This window comes from Hypomesus transpacificus, chromosome 14 (genome assembly GCF_021917145.1).
Source record: "Hypomesus transpacificus isolate Combined female chromosome 14, fHypTra1, whole genome shotgun sequence".
NCBI classification, from domain to species: domain Eukaryota; kingdom Metazoa; phylum Chordata; class Actinopteri; order Osmeriformes; family Osmeridae; genus Hypomesus; species Hypomesus transpacificus.
The window spans coordinates 4,128,823-4,153,498 of NC_061073.1; the positions used below are offsets into that span (position 1 = coordinate 4,128,823).

At 47.3% G+C, this 24,676-nt stretch overlaps 1 protein-coding gene across 1 annotated transcript in view; it reads right to left on the reverse strand.

Annotated features, from left to right (window-relative positions):
* cry2 (cryptochrome circadian regulator 2) overlaps window positions 1-24,676 on the reverse strand; it is an 89,839-nt gene that overhangs the window by 20,241 nt on the left and 44,922 nt on the right. The window contains 7 exon segments of the mRNA XM_047033837.1: window positions 20,019-20,221; window positions 22,481-22,632; window positions 22,796-23,107; window positions 23,217-23,357; window positions 23,558-23,611; window positions 23,613-23,647; window positions 23,775-23,959. Coding sequence (XP_046889793.1) covers window positions 20,019-20,221; window positions 22,481-22,632; window positions 22,796-23,107; window positions 23,217-23,357; window positions 23,558-23,611; window positions 23,613-23,647; window positions 23,775-23,959 — 1,082 coding nt within the window.

Consider the following 24,676-nt stretch of genomic DNA (forward strand, 5'->3'; position numbering starts at 1 on the left):
TCAAGCTTTTGGTAATTTAGATTATTCCTCAATGAGATTTTTCTTTGAGGATATATAATGATAATGGGTCACACTTGGTTAAAGGAAGTTATTTTGGAGTTGATAGGAGTCAACATTGTGTCAATTACTTCAGTTGAATGAGAAAATGGGATCTTGAAGTCGGACGACAAGAAGTCAGTTAACTTTTTAACTGACCTTTGTGAGAATGTGCTTGTTTATCACTGTGCAACCCTTTGTAGTGTACTTTGTGTGAGATTCACAGGCAGGTGGAGGTTATTCTTCTTCCGGTGACTGGACCGCTGCATAATTTGATACCAGGGGACTGGATCGTGGTGAAGGACCTGAAACGCAAGTCCTGGTGCCATACCAGATTCTCCTGACGACTAATTCGGCGGTTAGGATCGAGGGGAGAGCAACGTGGATACACGCTAACCATTGTGAGCGTGCGCCTTGCCTGGAGACTGAAGGAGAGGATGCGCGTCCTGCGTAGTACCAAGGAAAACTCAGAGTCTGTGCGCATAGTGCAGTTCTTTGAAAGTTGCTGTGAGCAATTTGATCGTCGTTTGCAATTGGTTCGACTAGACTACACTGCCTGAAAGAAGATTGCCTATAGCCAACTGAAGATGGAAGAAGAGGTTAATGTGAATGATAGTATGAAATCAGATTTACAGAAGAAGATATTAATGTGTTTGCTTCTTATGTTCTAAATATAAGGGTATGTTTAGATTGATGGGAATACATTTGCTTTGTGTATGTTTGTATTCGGTATGGATGTTTTTTACTGAGTTGCATTGAATACTTATTTTGATGTTGATTTTTATTTTTCTCAATGCACTGTTTGAGTTATGGTGTTGTTAAAAAAAAAGAATGGAAATGTAATAGAAATTTTGGTCATATGCATAGATGTATGTGTATGAAATCTATAATCTTCTATGTTCATTGGTAAGAGACAGGAAGGGAAGATAATTAAGTTGAGTTCAAAGGAATGTGAGGTGCTGATGGCTCTGTGGGCAGCTTGCCCTGGGGGATGGGTGAAGCATCTTATATGGCCTTCTGTCCTCTGGTTACTGTAAGGGGTCAATGAGACAGTTGCTCTGAACTTTGGCTAGAAGGACTGTGTCCTGTTTCATTGTTTGTGTTAATTAAAAGTATTGTTTGAAGATGGTCACACAAAGGACAGTTGACCATTTGACTGGTCAACCCCTGTGGCTTTATTATCTACTGCTCTGGAGAGAGCTGTGACATCAAAGAACTTTGGGACACACCGGAGATGTATTGTTTCAAACTGTCACTAAGTTGAGTTAGCCAATCACAGAGTTTGCTACATTGATTGATTGACCTTATAGAATGCCATTTGATCTTAAGTTTATATAAGGCAGTGCATGTGTGACGGTTGGCCATCACTCCTGCGAACGACCTGTGTGGATGGCACCTCCTTCGTTGAGACTGATCAACAAAGCTTTGTTTATGTAATTGTATAGTCTAATAAATTCTATTAAAACCATATCCCTTGACTATTCAGATCTACACAGTGCCACTCGAATTCTTCCTTAGCATCTGTCAACTCTCAAATCCGAAGTCAGAGGAACAGGACAAGGATTTGAGCAAAGTATTGTTTATAAACTAAAGCAAAAAGATTATTCTTAAACACATCAAAGACCCGAGAAGATCCAGTTGAAGTCGGTGTGTCACTCTAACGAATTGACATACTAGATAATAGTGATTAAATCCCACCCACACCTATTCTGCCATTGATTGAAACAAACACACACACATTTGTATAAATTGAGAACTGACAAGACGCTCAGCTGAAAAACTCAAAGCTTGGCAGATCACCAAATCATTGATACAGCCCCAAAATAAGTTTTTTCCCTGCCGTGTCTTGGCAACAAGCATTATATCATTAGTTTGACTCTACAGTCTAGTCCAGAGTTTGGAACAGACAGCAGTAACCTCTATTCTGGTGACTTCCGTTTAAAAGTGCCCGTAGGGCAGACTATAGCAGTACGGGACAGGCCAGCCGCACATCCATCACTCTAGATTTTCTTTGGTCGACCAAAACTCGACTAAAACGTCTGAAAATCGACTAATCGAACTTTGAAACGCTTAAAAAAAAAAAAACTACTAACATTTTTGCGATCTGACTCAATGGCTGCTGGACATTGCAGATTCAGCAGCTAATAGCCTACTAATAATAAGACTCGTATCACCAGTCCTGTTGTAACCGAATGCCGATGGTATTTAGTATCTCTTACAATGTACTCCAAATAAAAAATTGTTTGTTTAACATGCAAATCATCAGAGCGCGCGTATCACTGCCTGAAAACTTGCAGCATTCGAACTTACGTAGAAGCTGAGTGGGGAACGTTGCAACAGAGAAAGATTTTGTCTTGGCCGGAGAAGATAATGTCATTCGAATTGGATGTGATTCTTATAATAGGCATATTCCTTTTTCAACCCAGTGCATTAGCATTAGTGAAGTAGGGCTAGACCAACTTACGTTTTTCAGGTGGTAGGCTACATCATTTTCGACGTCGAACTATGAAAAATAAACCGTTGTTGGCAGAGTTTGCATTAAAAAATGTTTGAGTCACCCGGTACTTTGTAAATGTACTTTAATGAAATGCCGCCATACCACAGATGTCTTTGCCATTTTGACTAATAACACCGACAAAGTAGGCTATGGCAGAGTTTGTAGTTCTGCAGCCAATTGTGCTCGTGCCGTGTGCAAAATACCAAAACAAAAAAACAAAGCGCAGATTAATGAAAGGGAAAACAGTAACACCTTTTCTTTTAAATTATATATTTTTTGAGTTGGTTTATTTGTCTCAAATAATATAATCTAGAATTTATGTTGAACATTTCGTTAATTCAGCAATGATGACACAAGCGGGAATCAGATCTCACACTGCCATATGGCAGCTCGACTAAAACAATCTTAGTCGACCAAGAGCATATCGACCAGAAAATCGACTAGTCGACCAAGTGGGGACAGCCTTACATCACTCAGTATTACCGTTGTTCCCAGTAGGATAAGCAAGGATTATAAAATAGGGCTGCAACAAATGATTATTTTGATAATCGACTAATCTAACGATTATTAGATCGATTAGTCGACTAATCATCAATTCTTTCATTGCTTAATCAGAATGCTTTGAACGATTATTCAGCTTTTGCAATTTGTTAAAACATTGAGTTATACTTATTGTAACTAATACATAAAGCCAAGAAATTACTTCAGCTTTTGAAAAAACATTTGTATTGCACTTTGAGCCAACTGAACAGGCTATTACATCTCTTTTTGTCCAATTGTGTCCTAAGCAATGTGTCAATCATGTTGCTTTAAAGTATTTAAAAGATAAATAAACAAAAATAAGTCAGTTGTATTACAGACAAAAAAAAGGAAGAATGTAAACATAGCTCTTGTAAGACAACAGGGTTCTGTTCGATGAAAAACTGTGAGTAACAGTATCATTTCAGGACTGGCTTTTTGTTTGTCTCATAACAATGGTCGTATACACTGAACTGTCTAACTGCTGTCTGTGGACATGTTGCTACGTTGTTAGTATCCATGAAATACTGCGTCATTCGTTGTTATCATCTGGTGTAGCTAACTAGCCATCCAGCTTGAGCACACTCACCTCTTGCCGTTTCCATCTCCTCTCGTGCGGGGATGCTTTCGTTTTAAATGTTCATGCATGCACGTTGTGCTACCATGGTAAACAAGTTTCGCCTTACACACATTACATATTACAGTATTTTTAGTTGGATCTTTGGTGAAACTTTCCCATACAAGACTTTATCAGGAAAACACATTTATACGGGGATTATTCACGGGAAAAACGGTGGTAAGGCTTTGGACAGCCAGGTGATGGCTCCAGTGAAGGTACTTTTTTTTTTTACGCCACCCAGACGACAAAAAGTCGTCGTCATCTGCCGCTTATCCTGGGGTTGGGTCCCGGGGGCAGCAACCTAAGCAGGGAGGCCCAGACTTCCCTCTCCCCGGCTACTTCCACCAGCTCTTCCTGGGGGACCCCGAGGCGTTCCCAGGCCAGCTGAGAGACATAGTCCCTCTAGCGTGTCCTGGGGCTTTCCCGGGGCATACACCTCACTAGGGAGGCGTCCAGGAGACATCCTGATCAGATACCCGAGCCACTACAGCTGGCTCCTCTCGACGCGGAGGAGCGGCGGTTCAACTCTGAGCCCCTCCCGGATGACCGAGCTTCTCACCCTATCTCTAAGGGAGAGCCCGGACACCCTGTGGAGAAAGCTCATTTCGGCCGCTTGTATTCGCAATCTCGTTATTTCGGTCACTACCCATAGTTTGTGACCATAGGTGAGGGTAGGAACGTAGATCGACTGGTTAATAAAGAGCTTCGCCTTTCTACTCAGCTCCTTCTTCACCACGACGGACCGATGCAGAGCCCGCATCACTGTGGATGCCGCACCGATCCGCCTGTCGATCTTGCGCTCCATTCTTCCCTCACTCGTGAATAAGACCCCGAGATACTTGAACTCCTCCGCTTGGGTCAAGATCTCCTCCCAGACCCGGATATTGCACTCCACTCTTTTCCAGTCGATAACCATGGCCTCAGATTTGGAGGTGCTGATTCGCATCCCAGCCGCTTCGCATTCGGTTGCGAACCGTTCCAGTTAGAGCTGAAGGTCCCGGCCCGATGAAGCCAACAGGACCACATAATCAGCAAAAAGCAGCGACCCGATCCTGAGGTCACCAAACAGAAGTACCAATAGAAACAAAAAGCTCCTGTAATACACCCATCTTTCCAATAAAGAAGCCACATTCTAATGATTATCAATTGGTACATGGTCTGCGGGCTATTAACTCCACTGGAGACTTTCCAAAGGTGATTGTTCTAATGTACACATATTACTTTCCAACATTCCGCCAGGCACAAAATATAAACAGTTGTTGACCTGTGCTCTGCATTTTTATGTTTCAGTACATCCAGACACTCATGTTCATCACTCATGTTTATTTTACATACAGCTCGCACGCCAAGCGCGCTTGCATGAACTGTGACACTCCCTAACTTGCATTACATTAAACACAGCATGTGTTTTTACATAGGGAGGAACTGGTAGCAAAGACTCTCCCGAAGGAACTCTGATGTACTGGACAGAGCATTAGATTAATTAATTCCATCAAAGCACGCCCACTGAAGAGCAGTCTATTTTCGATTTTATGTGAGGAAATGTGAGCGGAACATCCGAGGTTGTTACTACATACGGCCATTCAATGGCTATCACGCGGCAAGGTTTTGGTACGACTCTACAAACTGAAGGATGAGTTAAAAACATTCCTCAATCAGGAACATTCGGAATATGCAGAGTGAAGTCCTTTTATTTAAAATGTGTTTGGGGGGAGGGGGGGGGCACAACATTTTGAAACTTTTCTAAGGGTGCCATGACTGAAAAAAGGTTGGGAAACACTGCTGCAGTGGACCGAAGAGGCGGAGGGAGCTTTTTCGGCTCTCAAAAGTGACATGCAATCCGCCTCCGCCCTTGGCAATCCCGATTACTCAAAACCATTTAATCTATATGTCATCATAATTTAACGATCTGGATATGCTACTGCTGTATTGTTACAGGACACGCCCATGGGGAAACAACCTTATCCTGTTACAGTACATAACTAGATAGAGGCAGGACTGCCATCCTGCTATCAGGGACTGGCAGCGGCTGCTTTTGTTTTCAAACAAGCATCATCACTGACGATGGGACACCCAGTAACTTTCTACACATCCCATCGACTATACGCCTTACTCACTGTTGGGGGTTTTTTTCGTGTCTAGTGTGTAAAGAGGTGGTATGTGCAGAAAGAAGCAGGACAGGGGTCAGTTGAGGAGAAGAAACAGCCCCATGTAAGGAATTAGGCTAAAGAGGAGACTTGTTTTGTCCCATATTCAGTTATGGGGTAAGAACGAGCTGGGTGAGTCACTCTCCCCTCCCGTTAGAATGTTCTTTCCAGTAGGAAGTCAGGTCAGGATGACCTGATAGCATGGTGCCTTCTCTTTAGAGCCACTGGTTGCATAAGAATGACAAATGAGGGTGGACATCTGTTTATCTTGAACAAACCATGTGTTGTCTGATAATTGCCAAAGATATTTGTATGACGTAGGTAGGACTGTATAAAAGTTCTTTCCTATTGAATACATGTCGGACTTCTCTGGCTAGAGAAGTTCTGCGTGTGTTCCCAAGAGCCTACGCAATAAAGACGAAAGCCTTTGTAATCAATCTCCTGACTCCAAGCCTGTTAATTCATACACCACTAAGAACCACTTTCGAGCCTCCAACATCACAAACCCACATTTTGTCTTAACACAAGCCGGAAGACCTGATTACGAGATCATACTGTCTGCACCAGAACTAACCATTCAAGGGTGTGGCACGGTGAACTTGGCAACTACCACACACCTGTGTTCATGTAACTGATGTACTTGCTATAGAGATGCTGTGGGTAACCACGCTGGTTACAGTGTTGTACAGCTCAAAGATGACACCACATTTGAGATCATCCAATCTGTAAAGGTTGACCAACCATGTTCTGCCCAATTGGCTGAAATAAAGGCACTTACAGCAGCATGTCAGTTGGCAAAGGGCAAGAGACTTAATGTTTACACTGACTCTGCATATGCATACGGCATCTATCATGTGTATGGTAACATATATATGGAAGCAGAGAGGCTTCCGCAGAGCCGATGGCACCGTGATCAGCCATGGACAGTCCATTTCACAACTGTTGGATGCCATGCACGTTCCAACTGCATTGGTCATTATTAAATGCCCGGCCCACCAAAAGACAGACACACTCATCGCCAGAAGTAACAACATGGCAGATGAGGCAGCCAGTGTCACGATGGCTGGCTAGCAGGTAGACCCAAATGCAGGACTCAGACCCAGGAGGTAAATTAAAGATTTATTTTACGAAAACAAAAGGCAGGGCTGCAGTAGCGGAGAATCTGGGGGGAATGCTGGAACAACGGGACGAGCCTGGAGCAGCAGGGGTATGAACCGGGTCTAGAAAAAGGCAGGGAAATAACTGGTTATAAACAGAATAAGATTTGAGACTGACTAAGGTAATTCAGACGGCCGACTGACGTGGACGATAATGACGACGTTGAACTGGCGAAGAGTGGATGGAAAACCGGGGTTGTTATACAGATGGTGATTGGTAAATGATCCGCAGATGTGCGTTGTTAACACGGAGCGTGTGGACAGGAATGCAGGAGCCTGTAATTGAATTAAAGGAACCGACAGTCAAAAGACAGAACGAAAAGGACAAGTCCAACCCAGGGACATGACAGTACCCCCCCCCCCCCCCCTAACGGGCGCCTCCAGGCCGGAGCAGCCCGAGTGGATGCGATGGAAGTCCCGGATGAGAGAGGGGTCGAATATACGGGAACGGGGCACCCAGCACCGCTCCTCTGGACCATAACCCTCCCAGTCCACAAGGTATTGGAAACCGCGTCCACGGCGGCGCACGTCCAGCAGGCGGTTCACCGTGTACCACTGGGTGACCGTCAATCAGCCTGGGAGGTGGTGGAGCTGGAATCGGGAGGGCACAGCGGGCTGGATGACACAGGCTTTAAGAGGGAGGTGTGGAACACTGGGTGGACTTTCAGTGAGGCAGACAGCTTCAGGCGGACCGCCACTGGGTTGATCACCGATACGACCTCGAAGGGACCCACGTAGCGGGGAGCCAGTTTGCGCGAGGCCACCTTGAGGGGAAGGTCCTTAGCCAGGAGCCAAACCCGTTGTCTGTGGGTGTAAGCCGGGGCGGGGACCCATCGTCGGTCTGCTCGGCGTTTGGTGGTGGCTGAGGTGCGCAGCAGGGCGGAACGGGCTTTCCTCCACACTCGCTGGCAGCGGCGGACATGGACCTGGACCGAGGGAACAGATATCTCCTCCTCTTGGTGCGGAAACAGAGGTGGCTGGTAGCCCAGGGAGCAGTGAAATGGTGACAACCCGGAGGACGTGCTGATTAGAGAGTTGTGTGCGTACTCCACCCAGGGCAGGTAAGAGCTCCAGGACGTGGGTTTGGAGGAGCACACACTGCGGAGAGCCGCCTCCATCTCCTGGTTGACCCGTTCTGTCTGGCCGTTGGTCTGGGGGTGGTACCCCGAGGACAGGCTGACTGTTGCCCCCTGTGGACCACGATTAGATACGATGTCCATCGGGATCCCATGCAGGCGGGACACGTGGGCAACCAAGAGATCTGCTGTCTCGCTGGCTGACGGGAGCTTGGGAAAGGCAATGAAATGAGCTGCCTTGGAGAAACTGTCAATTATGGTGAGGACTGTGGTGTTGTTGTCAGAGGGAGGGAGACCGGTGACGAAATCCATAGCGATGTGGGACCAAGGGCGGCCAGGAACCGGTAGGGGGCGCAGGAGACCCGATGGCGGGTGTGTGGAGGTCTTGCTGCGAGCACAGGTAGAGCCGGTAGACAAAAAGCGGGCGCGTCCTTCGCCATGGTAGGCCACCAGAAGTGTTGCTGTAAAAACGCTATGGTGCGTGTGATTCCGGGATGGCATGTGAGTCTGGTGGAGTGAGCCCATTGTAGCACCTCAGTACGGACTGTGTCGGGGACAAACCGGAGGCTCTGTGGACCGGGTCTGGGGTCGGGTTGCTGTTGTTGGGCTCGAGTGATGAGGGACTTCACCTCCCAGGTGACGGCGGCCAACAGACAGGTTGGGGGCAAGGTTTCTGGTGGTGAGTCGTCTTGATCAGGAGCGTGTATCCGAGAAAGAGCGTCGGGCTTGGTGTTCCGGGAGCCTGGTCGGTAGGTCAGGTGGAAATTAAACCTACCGAAAAACAGCGCCTGACGGGAGTTGCGGCATTTAGCTGTCTGGATGTATGACAAGTTTTTGTGGTCCGTCCAGACCACAAACGGTTGTTCTGAACCTTCCAGCCAGTGACGCCATTCCTCAAACGCCTGCTTAACTGCCAGTAGCTCCTTGTTACCAACATCATAGTTCCATTCAGCAGGGGTTAGCTTGCGGGAAAAGTAGGCACAGGGATGGAGCTTCTGGTCCTGGGTAGACCTCTGCGAGAAGACAGCTCCAACTCCGGTGTTGGACGCATCTACCTCCACCACAAACTGTAGGGATGGGTCAGGCTGAGTGAGTAACAGGGCTGAGATGAACCGGGTCTTGAGAGTGTTGAAGGCGGTGTCCGTCTCCGATGTCCATTTGAATGGAGAGGCGGTGGAGGTGAGCATGGTGAGCGGAGCAGCCACCTGACTGTAGCCACGAAATGTTGGAGTTGTTTTAGGGTCTCTGGAACTGGCCACTCCTTCACCGCGGCCACTTTGGCTGGATCCATCTCCACTCCCCCCTCGGAAATAACGTGACCCAGGAACGAGACAGTAGAGGCGTGGAAGTGGCATTTCTCCGACTTGACAAATAACCGGTTCCGAAGCAGGCGTTCCAGGACCAACCGAACATGTTGGATGTGTTCCGGAAGGGAGTGAGAAAAGATGAGGATGTCGTCAAGGTATACGAAGACGAAGCGGTTTAGCATGTCTCGGAGGACGTCAGTCACCAGGGCTTGGAAGACTGAGGGTGCATTGGTGAGTCCAAACGGAACCACTAAATACTCAAAATGGCCCAGGGGTGTGTTAAAGGCCGTCTTCCATTCATCCCCCTACCGGATGCGCACCAGATGGTGAGCGTTGCGCAGGTCTAACTTAGTGAAAATAGTGGCTCCGTGGAAGGGAACGAAAGCAGAGCTGAGGAGTGGCAAAGGATACTTGTTGCGGGTTGAGATGGCGTTCAAGCCCCGGTAATCTATACACGGACGCAGGCCTCCGTCCTTCTTGCCCACGAAGAAGAATCCTGCCCCTAACGGTGAAGAGGAGGGTCGGATAAAACCAGCTGCTATCGAGTCCTTAATGTACTCCTCCATGGCAGCGGTCTCCGGTCGTGACAGGTTATAGAGACGCCCGCTGGGGAGAGGCGCACCAGGAAGCAGATCTATGGAAAGGTCGTAAGGACGATGTGGTGGTAGAGACAGCACGCTCTTCTTGTTAAAAACCTGGGTCAAGTCATGGTAGTCCTCGAGTACCGTGGACAAGTCGGGTGGATCGGAACCAAGGGGCGCGGAGGAGTCTGGCGTTGGAGCCCAGGCAACTGGAAAAGCAGCGGGAATCCCAGGAGGTCACTTCGCCCAAGGTCCAGTTAATGTGGGGGTTGTGTCGTTGTAGCCATGGGTATCTAAGGATGAGAGGGAACTGGGGACTCTCCAGGACAAACAAGCGAAGATGTTCATGATGATTTCCGGCAAGAAGGACACTGAGAGAAGTGGTTTGATGTTCGATGAATGCAATCCGACGACCGCTCAGCCCTCTAACGACCACCGGTGGGATCACAGGTTTGAGCTCCACTCCGAGTTGTTTGGCGACCTCCCGGTCTATGAAGCTCCCATCAGTGCCTGAGTCAATGAGAGCCTGGAGAGGTATAGATGTTGCTTGGCACCGTACTACAGCTTCTAGGGTGGAGCGCGGAACAGAGGGAGCAGCGGTCCGGCCCGTCAGTATCTCCCCTTTCACCGACGGGCACGGTCGTTTCCCGACCGCGTGGTGCAGTTAGCGATGGTATGGCCGGATTGACCGCAGTAGAAACATGCGCCCTCCACTCGCCTGCGCTCTCTCTCTTCTGGAGAAAACCCAGTGCGGCCGATTTGCATGGGTTTGGACTCAAAAGAGGATCTACCTCGGGAGGACTCCAGAGAGCGGGGCGACACTGGAGGACTCCTTGCAGGAGACAACGGTCGGGGTAACGGACGGAAGGACCTCTCTCTTCGTCTCTCTCGTACTCGATTATCGATTCTGATGGAAAGCTCGAGGAGTCGGTCCAGACTCTGAGGTTCATCCCGGGAAGCCAACTCGTCCTTCATGTTGTCCGCCAGACCACGGTAGAACGTAGCCCGCAGTGCAGCGGCGTCCCAGTCGCTCTCAGCCGCAAGCGTACGAACTCGATGGCATAGTCAGCCACACTGCGGGGACCCTGACGGAGAGAGGCGAGCCGCCTTCCAGGATCGGGACCGCCATCAGGATGATGAAACACCTTCATGAGGTCCTCGGTGAAGGCGTCGTAAGAGGAAGACCGCGATCCCCCTGAACGCCACACTGCGGTGGCCCAGGACAAGGCCTTCCCTGAAAGGACCCCGATGACGTAGGCAATGCGTGATCTATCTGAGGGATAAGACGACGGCTGCTGGCCAACACCAGGGAGCACTGCATGAGAAAGTCCCGGCAGCGGTGTGGTTCTCCAGCATACCTCTCTGTGGGGGCAACTTGGGGTTCCCGTTGTAGTCGAGGTGGAGGCGGGTTGACAGGCTCTGGTACAGGGGATGGTACCGGTAGGGTCGGGGAGGACAACTCCGTCCGGGGGCCATTGAAAGCGGCGACGAGTTGTGCCATCTGGTCTGACAAGGTTTGGAGTGCCTCTTCGTGTCGGCCCAAGGCGGCACCCTGGTATGAAACGGCTTGGCGGAGCTGCTCTGAGTCTGCTGGGTCTGTCATGGCCAGTTCAATCTGTCACGATGGCTGGCTAGCAGGTAGACCCAAATGCAGGACTCAGACCCAGGAGGAAAATTAAAGATTTATTTTACAAGAACAAAATCCAGTCGGAGAAAATAAAAGGCAGGGCTGCGGTACAGATGGTGATTGGTAAATGATCCGCAGATGTGCGTCGTTAACACGGAGCGTGTGGACAGGAATGCAGGAGCCTGTAATTGAATTAAAGGAACCGACAGACAAAAGACAGAACGAAAAGGACAGGTCCAACCCAGGGACATGACAGCCAGGCAAGAAGCAGCGGGGACGGGGGCAGTGATGGGACCAATACAGGTAGTGGATGATCCAGCCCCACTCACCACTTTATCTTCCCTTGTGCTAGCGCAACACCGAGTTAGTCCTCAAGAAAAAGATATGTGGTTGAAATGTGGGGCAATGCAACACACCCAAGATGGACCCAACAAAGGTCTATGGAGGAGTAGTCATGGCCATTTTGTTTTACCAAGTACGTCGCTGCACTTTGCTATTTATTTTTGTTTCTTAATTTTTCATCCCCACCCTTACGTTTCTTTAGCCTGGTCCTAACCAGACCCTCATACATTTCATTTGTACAGAGGGTCTGGGATCGCTCCATTGACAAGCGTTAACTTCCTTGAAGGCGGGTCCTCTGTTGAAGTTTAACACTATTTGATCTGCCCAGAGCCATTCAGATCTGCCATAACCAATTGCTAGCGTTCGCCTTAGCCAACTCCTTCACCACTACTGTAACGGAGCTAGCTGCCGTAGCTGGGAAATCAAACTGTTCCCGAACCCCGTGGGGAGTAGGGCCACAACATCATGGCCACCAACAAAACGGAGCAAGGAATGTTCTTGCTCCTGCTTTAGCTGTTGGATATTCGGCAGCGTTGCTACAACCGCAGAATAGCTTCGCTCGCATCTTTCTCCGCCGCCATTACAGAACTAATCAAACTAGTGCACAACATTAACGTCATCGTTCTCAGCCACTCCCTCTGTTCGCTGATTGGACCTACAAAAAATGTGTTTCTAAAAAAACGACTTTAAAGCCAAACTCCCAGACCTAGCACAGAAGCAAAATCCAAATTGAGCGGAAGTACGTAGGAGGGCAGAGCCAGGCTAACGTTTCTTAGCCTGGTTTTCCAAATTATAAAACTGAAAGCATGCAGCCAAGGAGCTCTCCACATTTATTACTCATTTAAAAACTATTTGATAAATCGAATATAACAGCATCATAGAATGTAAAGTAAAGTAACAGCTAGCTGCGTCAGTTACTTGTAAAATGCATAGATCTTAATTTCAAGTTCAAGTTCAAGTTCAAGTCTTTTATTTGTCAGGTGCACAGAGCAACACAAGGTTAGACTGGGCACTGAAATTCTTAAGACAAGACAACGCAAGCACTTGGCATAACATAAAAGTACACAGAACAAATTTACATCTATGCTGAGCTTAGATAAGTGAACTTCCTAAATATACAGATAGCAATAAATAAACGACTATACTAACCCTAACACTAAAACTTCCTAAATTACAGATAACAATAAATAGTACGCTATACTAACCCTAATACACAAAAAAAAAAAAAAAAAAAAAAAAAAAAAACCTGTTACAACCCTATAAACTAATCTAACCTAAATGGAGTACAGTGCAGTAGTGCAAATTTACAGATCAGTGACTTTGTCAATGACCAAACAGGAGCCTGGTGGCGAGGTACAGTAGTGCAATGTTACTGAAAGAGCAACCAGTAGCTGAAAGTGACAGTGTATAAGTGACTAGTGTGCAGTAAAAATGTCCATATCAGTGTCCATTGAGAAGCCTGATGACCCTTGGGTAGAAACTGTTGTCCAGTCTGCGTGTGCGCGACCGGATGCTGCGGTAACGCCTGCCAGAAGGCAACGGGGTAAAGAGACTGAAGGATGGGTGGGAACAGTCTCTTAGAATCCTGCTGGCTTTCCTAAGGCAACGTGTGTGGTAGGTGTCCTGTAGGGCTGGGAGCTTCCTGCCGATGATGAACTCAGCAGAACGGACCACACTTCGTAGGGCCTTGCGGTCCCGGTCTGTGCAGCTCCCATACCACACTGTGATACAACCAGTCAGAATGCTTTCTATAGTGCATCTGTAAAAGTTAGTAAGGATGACTGAGTCCATACCAAACTTCTTCAGTCTCCTCAGGAAGAAGAGGCGCTTACGGGCCGTTTTGACCACCTTGTCCGTGTGAACAGACCAGGTGAGGTCATTGCTGATGTTCACCCCGAGGAACTTGAAGCAGCTGACCTTCTCCACTTCCGATCCATTGATGAATAGGGGTGCATGCTCCTCCTCCTGCCGCCTCCTAAAGTCCACAATCATCTCCTTGGTCTTGCTGATGTTAAGAGAGAGGTTGTTGTCCTGACACCATGATGTCAGGGTGTCAACCTCCTCTCTGTAGGCTGACTCGTCACTGTCAGAGATGAGGCCCACGATGGTTGTGTCGTCAGCAAACTTAACGAGGAGGTTGGAGCTGTGCGTAGCCGCACAGTCGTGGGTGAACAAGGAGAACAGGAGAGGGCTGAGCACACAGCCCTGGGGGGTGCCTGTGTTGGTGATCAGTACAGATGAAGTGCGGTCACCGATTCTCACCACCTGTGGCCTCCCCGTCAGGAAGTGGAAGATCCACTTGCAGAGGGAGGTGCTTAGTCCCAGGTCCACAAGCTTGGAGACCAGTCTGGAGGGGATGATGGTGTTGAATGCAGAGCTGTAGTCAATGAACAGCATCCTCACATATGTATTCCCCTTGTCCAGGTGGGAGAGAGCGGTGTGCATGGTCAGAGCGATGGCATCGTCTGTAGACCTATTGGACCGGTATGCAAACTGCATAGGGTCCAGTGTGGGGGGCAGCGAGGAGCAGATGAATGATTTGACTAGCCGCTCGAAGCACTTCATGATGATAGAGGTCAGTGCTATTGGGCGATAGTCATTCAGACATGTGACCTTGGTGTTCTTGGGCACAGGGATGATGGTGGTCCTCTTGAAGCAGGTGGGGAGTACAGACAGGTTAAGGGAGAGGTTGAAGATGTCACTGAAGACCCCTGCCAGCTGGTCAGCGCAGCCCCTAAGGGCCCTACCTGATACGCCGTCTGGGCCAGGTGCCTTGCGAGGGTTGATCTTCTTAAAGCATAGCCTCACCTCAGCTACAGTTAGTGTAGGCACACCACTGGCTTGGCCTTCAGGTAGCTCCACTGCAGGGGGTTCACTGTCCCTCTCAAAGCGAGCGTAGAAGGAGTTCAGCTCGTCTGGCAGTAGGACAGAAGACTGGGTCTCATTGTAGCCTCTCCCTTTGTATTCTGTAATGGCTTTAAGTCCACTCCACATGCGCCTGGGGTCAGAGCCATGGTAGCTGGACTCCACCTTGGTCCTGTAGGCCCTTTTCGCTGCTTTGATGGCCTTCAGAAGGTCGTATCTGGCCTTCCTGTACTCATCAGGGTCCCCAGAATTAAAGGCGACAGTACGGGCTCTCAGCTTGGCCCGGACCGCGGCATCAACCCAGGGCTTCTGATTTGGGAAAGACCGGACAACCTTCTTGGGGACAACGTCATCAATGCAGTGCTGGATGTAGCTGGAGACAGTGTCTGAGTATTCGTTAATGTCCCCATCTGCTGCGTCCCTGAACATCAGCCAGTCAGTGGTGTCAAAGCAGTCCTGGAGGGTCGCCACACACTCGTCACTCCATAGGTGAACTGACCTCTCAACCGGTCTGACCTGTTTGAGCTTTTGTTCATATGCGGGGAGAAGAAGAATGGAGGTGTGATCAGCCTTCCCAAAGGCAGGGCGGGGGAGGGGTTTGTAACTGCCCTTGAATGTTGTATAACAATGGTCAAGGATCTGGTCTCCACGTGTGAAGAAGTCAATGTGCTGATAGTATTTGGGCAGGACTTTCTTCATGTTAGCTCTGTTGAAATCACCAACAACAATGAAGGCTGCCTCTGGGTGCACATTTTCCAGACCATTGATAATCCCATACAGTTCATCCAAAGCAGCGGCCTTGTCTACCTGGGGGGGGATGTAGACTGCACTCATGACGACCGCAGTGAATTCCCGAGGTAGATAGAAGGGTCTGATTTTTACAGTTAGCAGCTCAAGGACCGGAGAGCAGTGAGATGCTAATACCGCTACATCCGTAGCCCAGAGAGAGTTAACCATAACACAGACCCCTCCGCCCCTGCACTTCCCTGAGTCAGCTGTTCTGTCCTGGCGGTATATGGTGAATCCCGACGGGGTAACCGCTGCGTCGGAGATCTCCGGAGACAGCCAGGTCTCAACGAACGCCAGTACACAGCAGTTCCTGATGTCCCGTTGGAATTTGACACGAGCGTTAAGTTCATCCATTTTGTTGTCGATGGACTGAACGTTAGCTAGTAAGATGGTTGGAAGAGCAGGTTTGAAGCATCGTTTCCGAGTTCGAACAAGGACTCCAGCACGCCGGCCACGTTTCTTCTTTCTCCGTCTAGCGGGTAAACAGAACGGCGAAACAGCAAAGGGCCAGCTGCAGTCCGAGCTCGCACTCCGAGAAGTGGAATTAAAGTTCGTAAAATGATCCTTGCCAAGTGACAACTTAATGTCCAGAAGTGTCTGCCGGTCGTACTGAATAAACGACAATATAACATTGACAAAACAAGTAACGAACACTAAAAAGACTAACAAAAAGCTGGGTTTTTGCGGAGCTCTTGTCGACGCAGCCATCGCGTAGGCGCGCCGGAAGTATATATTTAGCTTTTTAGCTTTTTTATATATTTAGCAATTTAGCTTGCACCTAACATATTTGAGTGTGCTAACATTAGCAATAACGTCAGCTAGTTCGAGGTGTATACATAGGCTAACCATTAAATTAGCAGCACATTTCTCGTATATAACAATGATTAAACATGGACTTACCTGAAAGTGATGCACGGGCAACCTCTCGCAGTTTCTTTCTCTTTCTTTTTTCTGTCCATGAATAAGCGCAGCTAGTTCTGGCAGGGCAATCGGGCAGCGCGCGTCAGTCAGTGATCGGGGACGTAAGGTGTCTTACTCCACCTTCCTTACTCCTCCCACTACCACACCCATGTAGCAGCGCATATCCATTTGGCCACGTCCGATAAGGCGTCTTTAAAAGACGCGCGGATATGCACACACTCACCCCGGTCGTTGTATGATCAGTGCTGCTGCCACCCTCCACCGTCCCCTTCTCCCCCATGCTGTCTGTGTATCTATCCAACAGGGGGATTATATCTCTATTGCTCCCTGCCTCATATGTCATGTATGTATGTGTTGCATCGAGGAGGCAGGGAGTGCTTCCCTTAGATCATCCACTCCGCCAAAGTAAATCTACATGTCCATGTCATGTAACAATAAATGCTCAAATCTAATACGTGATTGTCTTGACTGAACTCCTGTTGTCTTTTTGAGGCCATTTTCGAAAAGTTGACCTAGCCTACTGTCAAAGTTTGTCAGGCCACTGAGATAGGAAAGAGCACCAACAGCGTGCTTGGGAAGTTGAGTGTGTATTTGTTTGGGGGGGGGGGGCAATAAAATATATCTCAGCGTGTAGTGCACGTCACGCCTGCTCGTACCCGGTAGATGAACGAATCATTGATCCGAAGACTCAGTTGTCAGAAGAACGAAACATTGGGCCTCATTCTCGAAAGGTTTCTTCTTAAATGTTTCTTACGGGCTTCGGAAAAACAACGTAAGAAAAACACATCCGCCAAATTCATGAACGCTTGAAAATGTGTTCCTACGCAGCAGAAGTTTTCTGAGCTGTGCTCCCCGGGAAGAGATTGCTTAAGTTGAAAGCGCGTCTTCGTGCTCCTGAATTTGCATACATACACGCCCCGACAGCTCCTTATAAGGGCATGCAACAGCAGTGACGTGGCAATCAGAATCGACACAATTAGGAAAGCAACAGGAACGCAAGTTATGTCCAAGCGAAAAGCAACTAGTGCACAGGTGTGCAACATCATACCAGTAAGATGAGCAGTGGAATTGTTCTCCACTGGATCTAACAGTGTGCACACTAAGCAAGGTTCATTATTATAATTATTTAAATCCGAGGATGTCTGTTATGGCAAGCCGTTTTATCATTTAACCAATGAATTCTTGATATCCAAAATTCGAATTCTTGATATCAAAAATACAACTCTAAGCTTTTTTAGTAAGTATGACAAGCCGTTTCATCATTTAACCAATGAATTCTTGATATCCAAAATTCGAATTCTTGATATCCAAAATTCAATTCTTGATATCAAGAATTCAAATTTTGGATATTAAGAATTCATTGCTTAAATGATAAAACGGCTTTCCATAGTCTGTAGAGTTGAACCCAATCACCAACGATTTCTCATAACTTTATTAACACTTCAAACACAGAGAGTTTTCTTAAATGCGATTCCTTTGATCCTTGTGGTTTTTTAAGGAATCGCATTTGAGACAACTCTGGCCGATTTGCGACTGCTATTTCGAGTTCGGAAAGTCTTCTGAAGTTCAGAACAAATCCCAGATGAGAAAACTTTCATGAATGCAAAATATTTTCCTAAATCCAATTCAGAAGAAATTCCTTCTTAAATTCTTCTTAACTGCGTTCGAGAATGAGGCCCATTGATCCGAAGAAACGGTTGGGACTCGAGGTGAATGATTCGTTCATCTACCGGGTACGAGTCTTAAGATCGTTTTTCACGTGACCTGCATAGGCTCAGTACCAGGGGCGTAGCCAGGACATTATGTTTGGGTGGGGGGCCAGCTCTGGCCAGTCTTTTATTTAGGGTGGCACTTGATTGTTAAAAACTAAAACAATTTAACTCACACACTGCATCACTCAGAGCAGCAGTTTTCTAACGGTATCCAGTGGTTAGCTGCTTGTCTCCATTGAAGCGCTGTCAGAATGCAAGTACGTTGGTTTGCCTCTTGCGCTGTTGATGGGGGCGTGGCCCAACATGTTGCGAATATGAGGCTTGCAGCGTAAGTGACAAATGATAATTTAAGACGACTTTATAAAGTATAAAAAAATATAAATTCATTTGTTTCAGCCTTAAAATGTTTCTGTTCAGGAGGGTTTAAAAAAATAATAATTGTGAGGTTGGGGGGGCCGGCAGGGGGGCCATTCTCTGACCAATGGTGGCTGTGGCCCCCCCTGGCCACCACGTAGCTACGCCCCTGCTCAGTACTGCTAGCTAGAGGAAACAGAAATGATTCGTTCATTTTGCCATATGATTTTGCCTCGGTCTTTGAGTACGGGTTTTTGGATAATTTTTCACGTGACCTGTATAGGCTCAGAAGAGGAAACAGAAAGGATTTGTTTACCTTGTTCACTTTCGCGTGACTAGGTTTAGTAAGATGTGAATGAAATTCGTTCACAAGTAATAATTACAGGTTTTGTTATTTTGACTTTTTTGTACTTTACTTACAGTTAAGTGCAGTGTAATTGTTTGCCGCGATAATTAAATGCTAGTGTGAAATGACCATTTTGAGTCATCCAAACTGTGATGATGCATTATTTCGATCCAGGAATTTCTTTTAAAATAGTATTTTCTGGTCTACATGCAGGCCTACATGAGAATATGATAAATGTTTGCAGTGGACGTATTTAGGCCAGGGAATTGGCAAAAAATGATAATCCCCCTTGAAATGAACGAATGACTCGAAAAAGATTAGTTAATTTTACTGAACGAGATTCAAAGAACCGAGTCCGTAAAATGATCCAAACTTCCCATCACTATGTACCATGTCAGTGAAAAAGGAAAGCTCAGAGTAGCTGACAGTCTTGGTGACCGGCGCGGAGAAATGCGCGTCTGGTGTGAAGAGCTTTTGCTCAGTCGTAGCCAATCGCGGCACTTCTCGGCGCGTCCAGGCGCTTCGCAGCCAATGTGTCCCTGGCGTTAGAATTGTGAGTTAAAATTCAACTTATGCGACACACCTGCCGTAACCTATCCAAATTGCATAGATGTGCGATAGATTAGCCACAGCGGTGCAGATTGCTTTCTATTGAAAGGAATAGACCCAACATAAAAAAATCTAAAAAATAATGAATATACTGTTACCGTCTTTGCTTCAAAATTATACATTTTAGGCCATACCGCCCAGCCCTAATTCAGAGCACGCACTGTAGCCCAGAAGAGTACAGGTCGACCCCTCTCAAACAGTTTATGGGAGGGTGGGATGATTCTGTCAACCTTGATAACAGACCAAAGCCAATCATCTAATATCCCGAAAATCTTGGTAACAGGCCAACTACCACCAGTAATCTAACATCCAAAACATTTTGTGTTTCTGAGAAAATTACCATACACATTTGTGTTTGACAAATACAAAGACCAGCCCACTGAAGAGGCTCCACCTGACAGAGACAGGTGTGTGTGTTAGGTAGAGTCCTCTTTAGCTGAAGAGTTGCTTGTTTGTGGGTGTGTCTTACTGAGTCTTCTGTGATTGGATAACTCCTGGTGTGTGTGGGACTTACTGAGTCCTCTGTAGTGGGACAGCTGCTGGTAGACCTGCTTCATCCTCTCTATGTTGAGCCGGCTGCCCTCGGCATGGTTCACCATAGGCATGGGGTAGTCCACCCCCACCACGCACCCCGCTGCCTTCTGCACAGACTCAGGGGCGTTCCAGGGCTCGTAAATGTAGCGGTTGGGGTAGTCCTTCAGTTTGGGGATGTAGCGCCTGGACCAGTGACAACACACACTTAGAGGTCACAGTCAGGTGGGCGGTTGACAGACAGGTTTTTTTTCCTTGTAGGGTGTGTGGTGTGGGGTAATTTCTCTAGGACGCTTTCCTTTGTCCAAGGCGGACAGGGAAGTAGTATGTAATGTTCTGTGGAGTGTATAATATGTAGTGTATAAAGTATAATGTAATATATACAGTGCCCTCCAAAAGTATTGGAACAGTGAGGCGAATTCCTTTATTTTTGCTGTAGACTGAAAACATTTGGGCTTGACATCAAATAATGAACGTGAGACCAGAGATCAACGTTTCAGCTTTTATTTCCAGGTATTTACATCAGGATCTGATGCACAACTAAGAAAATATCACATTTTGTTTGAATCCACCCATTTGTCATGTGATCAAAAGTATTGGAACAGATATACTTAAAACATATTTAAGTGAATAAGACTTAATATTTAGTTGCAAATCCTTTGCTTTCAATAACTGCAGCAAGTCTGTGACCCATTGACGTCACCAAACTTTTGCATTCTTCCTTTTTGATGCTTTCCCAGGCTTTCACTGCAGCCTCTTTCAGTTGTTGTTTGTTTTGTGGGGTTCCTCCCTTCAGTCTCCTCTTAAGCAGGTAAAATGCATGCTCTATAGGGTTTAAGTCTGGAGATTGACTTGGCCAGTCTAATACCTTCCATTTCTTGCCCCTGATGAACTCCTTTGTTGTTTTGGCAGTGTGTTTTGGGTCGTTATCTTGCTGCATGATGAAGGCTCTGCCAATCAGTTTGGTTGCATCTTTCCTTAAATTGGCAGACAAAATGTTTCTGTAGACTTCCGAGTTCATTTTGCTGCTGCCATCATGTGTTACATCCTCAATGAAGATTAATGAGCCCGTCCCAGAAGAAGCCATGCAAGCCCAAGCCATGACATTACCTCCACCGTGTTTCACAGATGAGCTTGTGTGTTTGGGATCATGAGCAGTTCCTTTCTTTCTCCAAACTTTAGCCTTTCCATCACTTTGGTAAAAGTTAATCTTTGTCTCATCAGTCCATAAAACTTTGTCCCAGAATTTTTGAGGTTCATCTCTGTACTTTTTGGCAAATTCCAGCCTGGCCTTCCTATTCTTCTTGCTAATGAGTGGTTTGCATCTTCTGGTGTAGCCCTTGTACTTTTGTTCATGAAGTCTTCTGCGAACAGTAGATAGTGATACCTTCACTCCTGCCATCTGGAGGTTGTTGCTGATCTCACTAACAGTTGTTTTAGGGTCTTTCTTTACAGCTCTCACAATGTTTCTGTCATCAACTGCTGATGTTTTCCTTGGTCTACCTGTTCGACGTCTGTTACTTAGTACACCAGTAGTTTTCTTCTTCTTCAGGACATTCCAAATGGTTGTACTGGCTATGGCCAATGTTTCTGCAATGGCTCTGATTGATTTTCCATCTTCTCTAAGACTCACAATTGCTTGTTTTTCACCCAAAGACAGCGCTATGGTTTTCATGTTGTTTTCACCTCTGAATACAGTCTGCATAGACAAAACCTATCTTACCCAATCTGAACCTGAGTGTAGACATTCAGTGGTATTTATTGATTGAATAATGTATGTAATAGGACACACCTGGGCAACAAAACACACCTGTCAGTCACATGTTCCAATACTTTTGCTCACGTGACAAATGGGTGGGTTCGAACAAAAAGGTGATATTTTCTAATTTGTGCATCAGATCCTGATGTAAATACCTGGAAATAAAAGCTGAAACGTTGATCTCTGGTTTCACATTCATCGTTTGATGTCAAGCCCAAATGTTTTCAGTCTACAGCAAAAATAAAGGAATTGGCCTCACTGTTCCAATACTTTTGGAGGGCACTGTATATTACATAACATCATATTAAATATTCGTTTTTGGCTCCATTGTTGGATTGAAAGCTACTATGGACCCAGTCAATTGTGCTTTTATATCAGTCCTACTTTAACTGCTCCTTGTGACCTGCTTCCATCTGAAAGCTTCAAAACAGCCTTTGTGATTCACTCAGTTAGCACTTGAGTACTCAGCCTCACTGAGGCCTCAGCCCCAGTTCCTCTCTCCCCATGGATACTTCTTTCTGACCTCTACCTACACTGCTTGTACCTGCTTCCATAGGGTCTGCTTTAGCACCTTGGCCCTCGGTGCTGGGATTGTAGTTGAGATTATTATTGTTCACCATGTCTGGTGGCAGAGATGTGGTTACTTTGGCACTGTGCCTGGTAAATACGTGGTGTCTCATACGGACCGGATGAAGTCTCCACTGGGGTCAGTGCGCCGGCCGAAGCCGACGGGGCAGTAGCAGTGGAAGAACTGCTGGAAGAATGAGCTACAGGAGAGCCACATCCAGCTGCCTGCATTCACGCTCCAGTCTGCATCCAGCAGCAGCTCCTCAAACACCTGCACACAAACACACAATGAACAACCACACCATAGTCAACAAAACCGAACAGTCAATAACACCCCCCCACCCCCCATTCTTATATCACTCCCCCAGCTGATCCACAGGTATTGCCCCCTCCTGACCCAGATACCACCCCTCTTCAACTCCCTTCCTACTCACCCTCATGCCGCTCTCCCAGCTGATCCAGAGGTCTCCGCGGGTCAGGAAACAGGCCACGGCGTGCCGGGCCAGGTGATGGATCCAGCCCTCCTGCCTCAGCTGGGCCATAATGGCATCAATCCAGGGGAAGCCCGTCCGGCCCTCCGCCCACTTGGCCAGCGCCTCAGGGTTGAGGTCCCAGGGGATCTGCACGCAGATGGGGTTACCCTCCATGTGGTCAAAGTTTGGATTATTGGTGGCGGCCGTGTAGAAGAACTCTCTCCACAGCAGCTGACCATACAGGGAGAGAGGAGGACTGCACCGTTTCCTGAGCTGTAGGGTGGAGGGGAAGATAACAGAAACAGGATAATATGGTAATTGTCCACCCTAATATGACCCATCATCACTTGCAGGCACAGCTTTTGTTTTAGCTGCAGCTCACCTTCAGGTACAGCTCCCTCAGGTTGTAGTAGAAGACTCTGCAAGAGAGGCAGCCAAAGCGCAAGTAGGGGCTGAGGCCAGTGGGACTGGCAAACAGCGCACACCCACTTATCCGAGGACGCTCAAAATTTGCCACCCAGGCCTGTAACAGGAAGCACAACATGGTCAGCTCCTCATATAATGCTTTATCACCAGTTCTGGGACTGGTGGAGGAAGTTATCAAATGTTGGCTGAAATGCTCAAATGCTTTGTCTTCCATGACGCATGGTCGTCAGGAGATGCCAAGAACACATCAAACCACAGAGTGTAAGACAGACAGGTGAGGACAGTGAGGGGTCAGACCTTTCTGTCTAAGTGTTTCTTGAGTCTAACGAGGGCCTCCGACTCCCCCCCCTCTCCACACAGCTGGGCTCAGGCCCTCAGTCTTGAACCCTGCGAGACACAGCAGTCAGGTTAACAGGACACAAAGCACAAGAGTAAGACAGACATACACAGAAAGAGATAGAAAAAGACAAATAGAGAAAGAAAACACATCTCAGACAATGCTGGTCTCTCCTACCCAGTTCCTCCAGGGAGGGAACACTGTAGTGCTCGTCGTGGTTCTCAGCGATCCTGGTCCTGCAGCTGTCCATCTGCTCTGGAGTGATGGAGGACAGCGGCCTCTTGGGCAGCTCCAGGCGGTCCACTATGGCCTGGAACCTCTTGAAGGTCAGGGGGGGGTTGTTGTTGTTCATCTCAATGATCCTGGTGATGAACACACATACAGGAAAACCATACAGTTCAGTTGTTATACTCACATACAGCAAGCGTTTAAGTTCAGTAATTCCACAGAGCAAACCATGTCGTTCAGTAATTACACATCTAATTACTGACATACTGCAAACTATCTCTACAGCAGAGAACCACAGGTGTAGTGAATTTAAGATTGCTTAATGGCATATGTGAGAAAACAAACATGAAACTGATCAAATCTGCCGAGACAACCACCATTTAATGTCATATGTACTACAAATGTTGGGCATTATGTTCACTGATCTAATTACACAACAACATTTCATAATGTGAAATGTTGTGACTTACCTCCTAAAAAGTTAGTTTCAGAATCCTCACAATAACAACTGTCATAAAACCTGTCCAGATTATGGGGAGGTAACCATATCAGTCATAGAATCTATATCCTCTCCCTCTAACTCCATATGCCTGTAGGGTTATGGCCTACACCCGTCTCTCATAGCCCATCATCTTACACAACAGCCATCTATATCTGTAGCAACCAAACCCTTCCTTTTGGATAATTTCCTGTGAAGGCGTGGCATGGGTCAGGAGGCTCCATGTGCTTGAACCAGCTTGGCGCCGAAGCACTCCCTGGCACACGTTATTTCGCTCTCATCCACACACTCCTACTGTATTCTCCGCGGTATGGCTGCAGCCTGCAGCCTCCCCTCTCATGCCCTCCCCTCT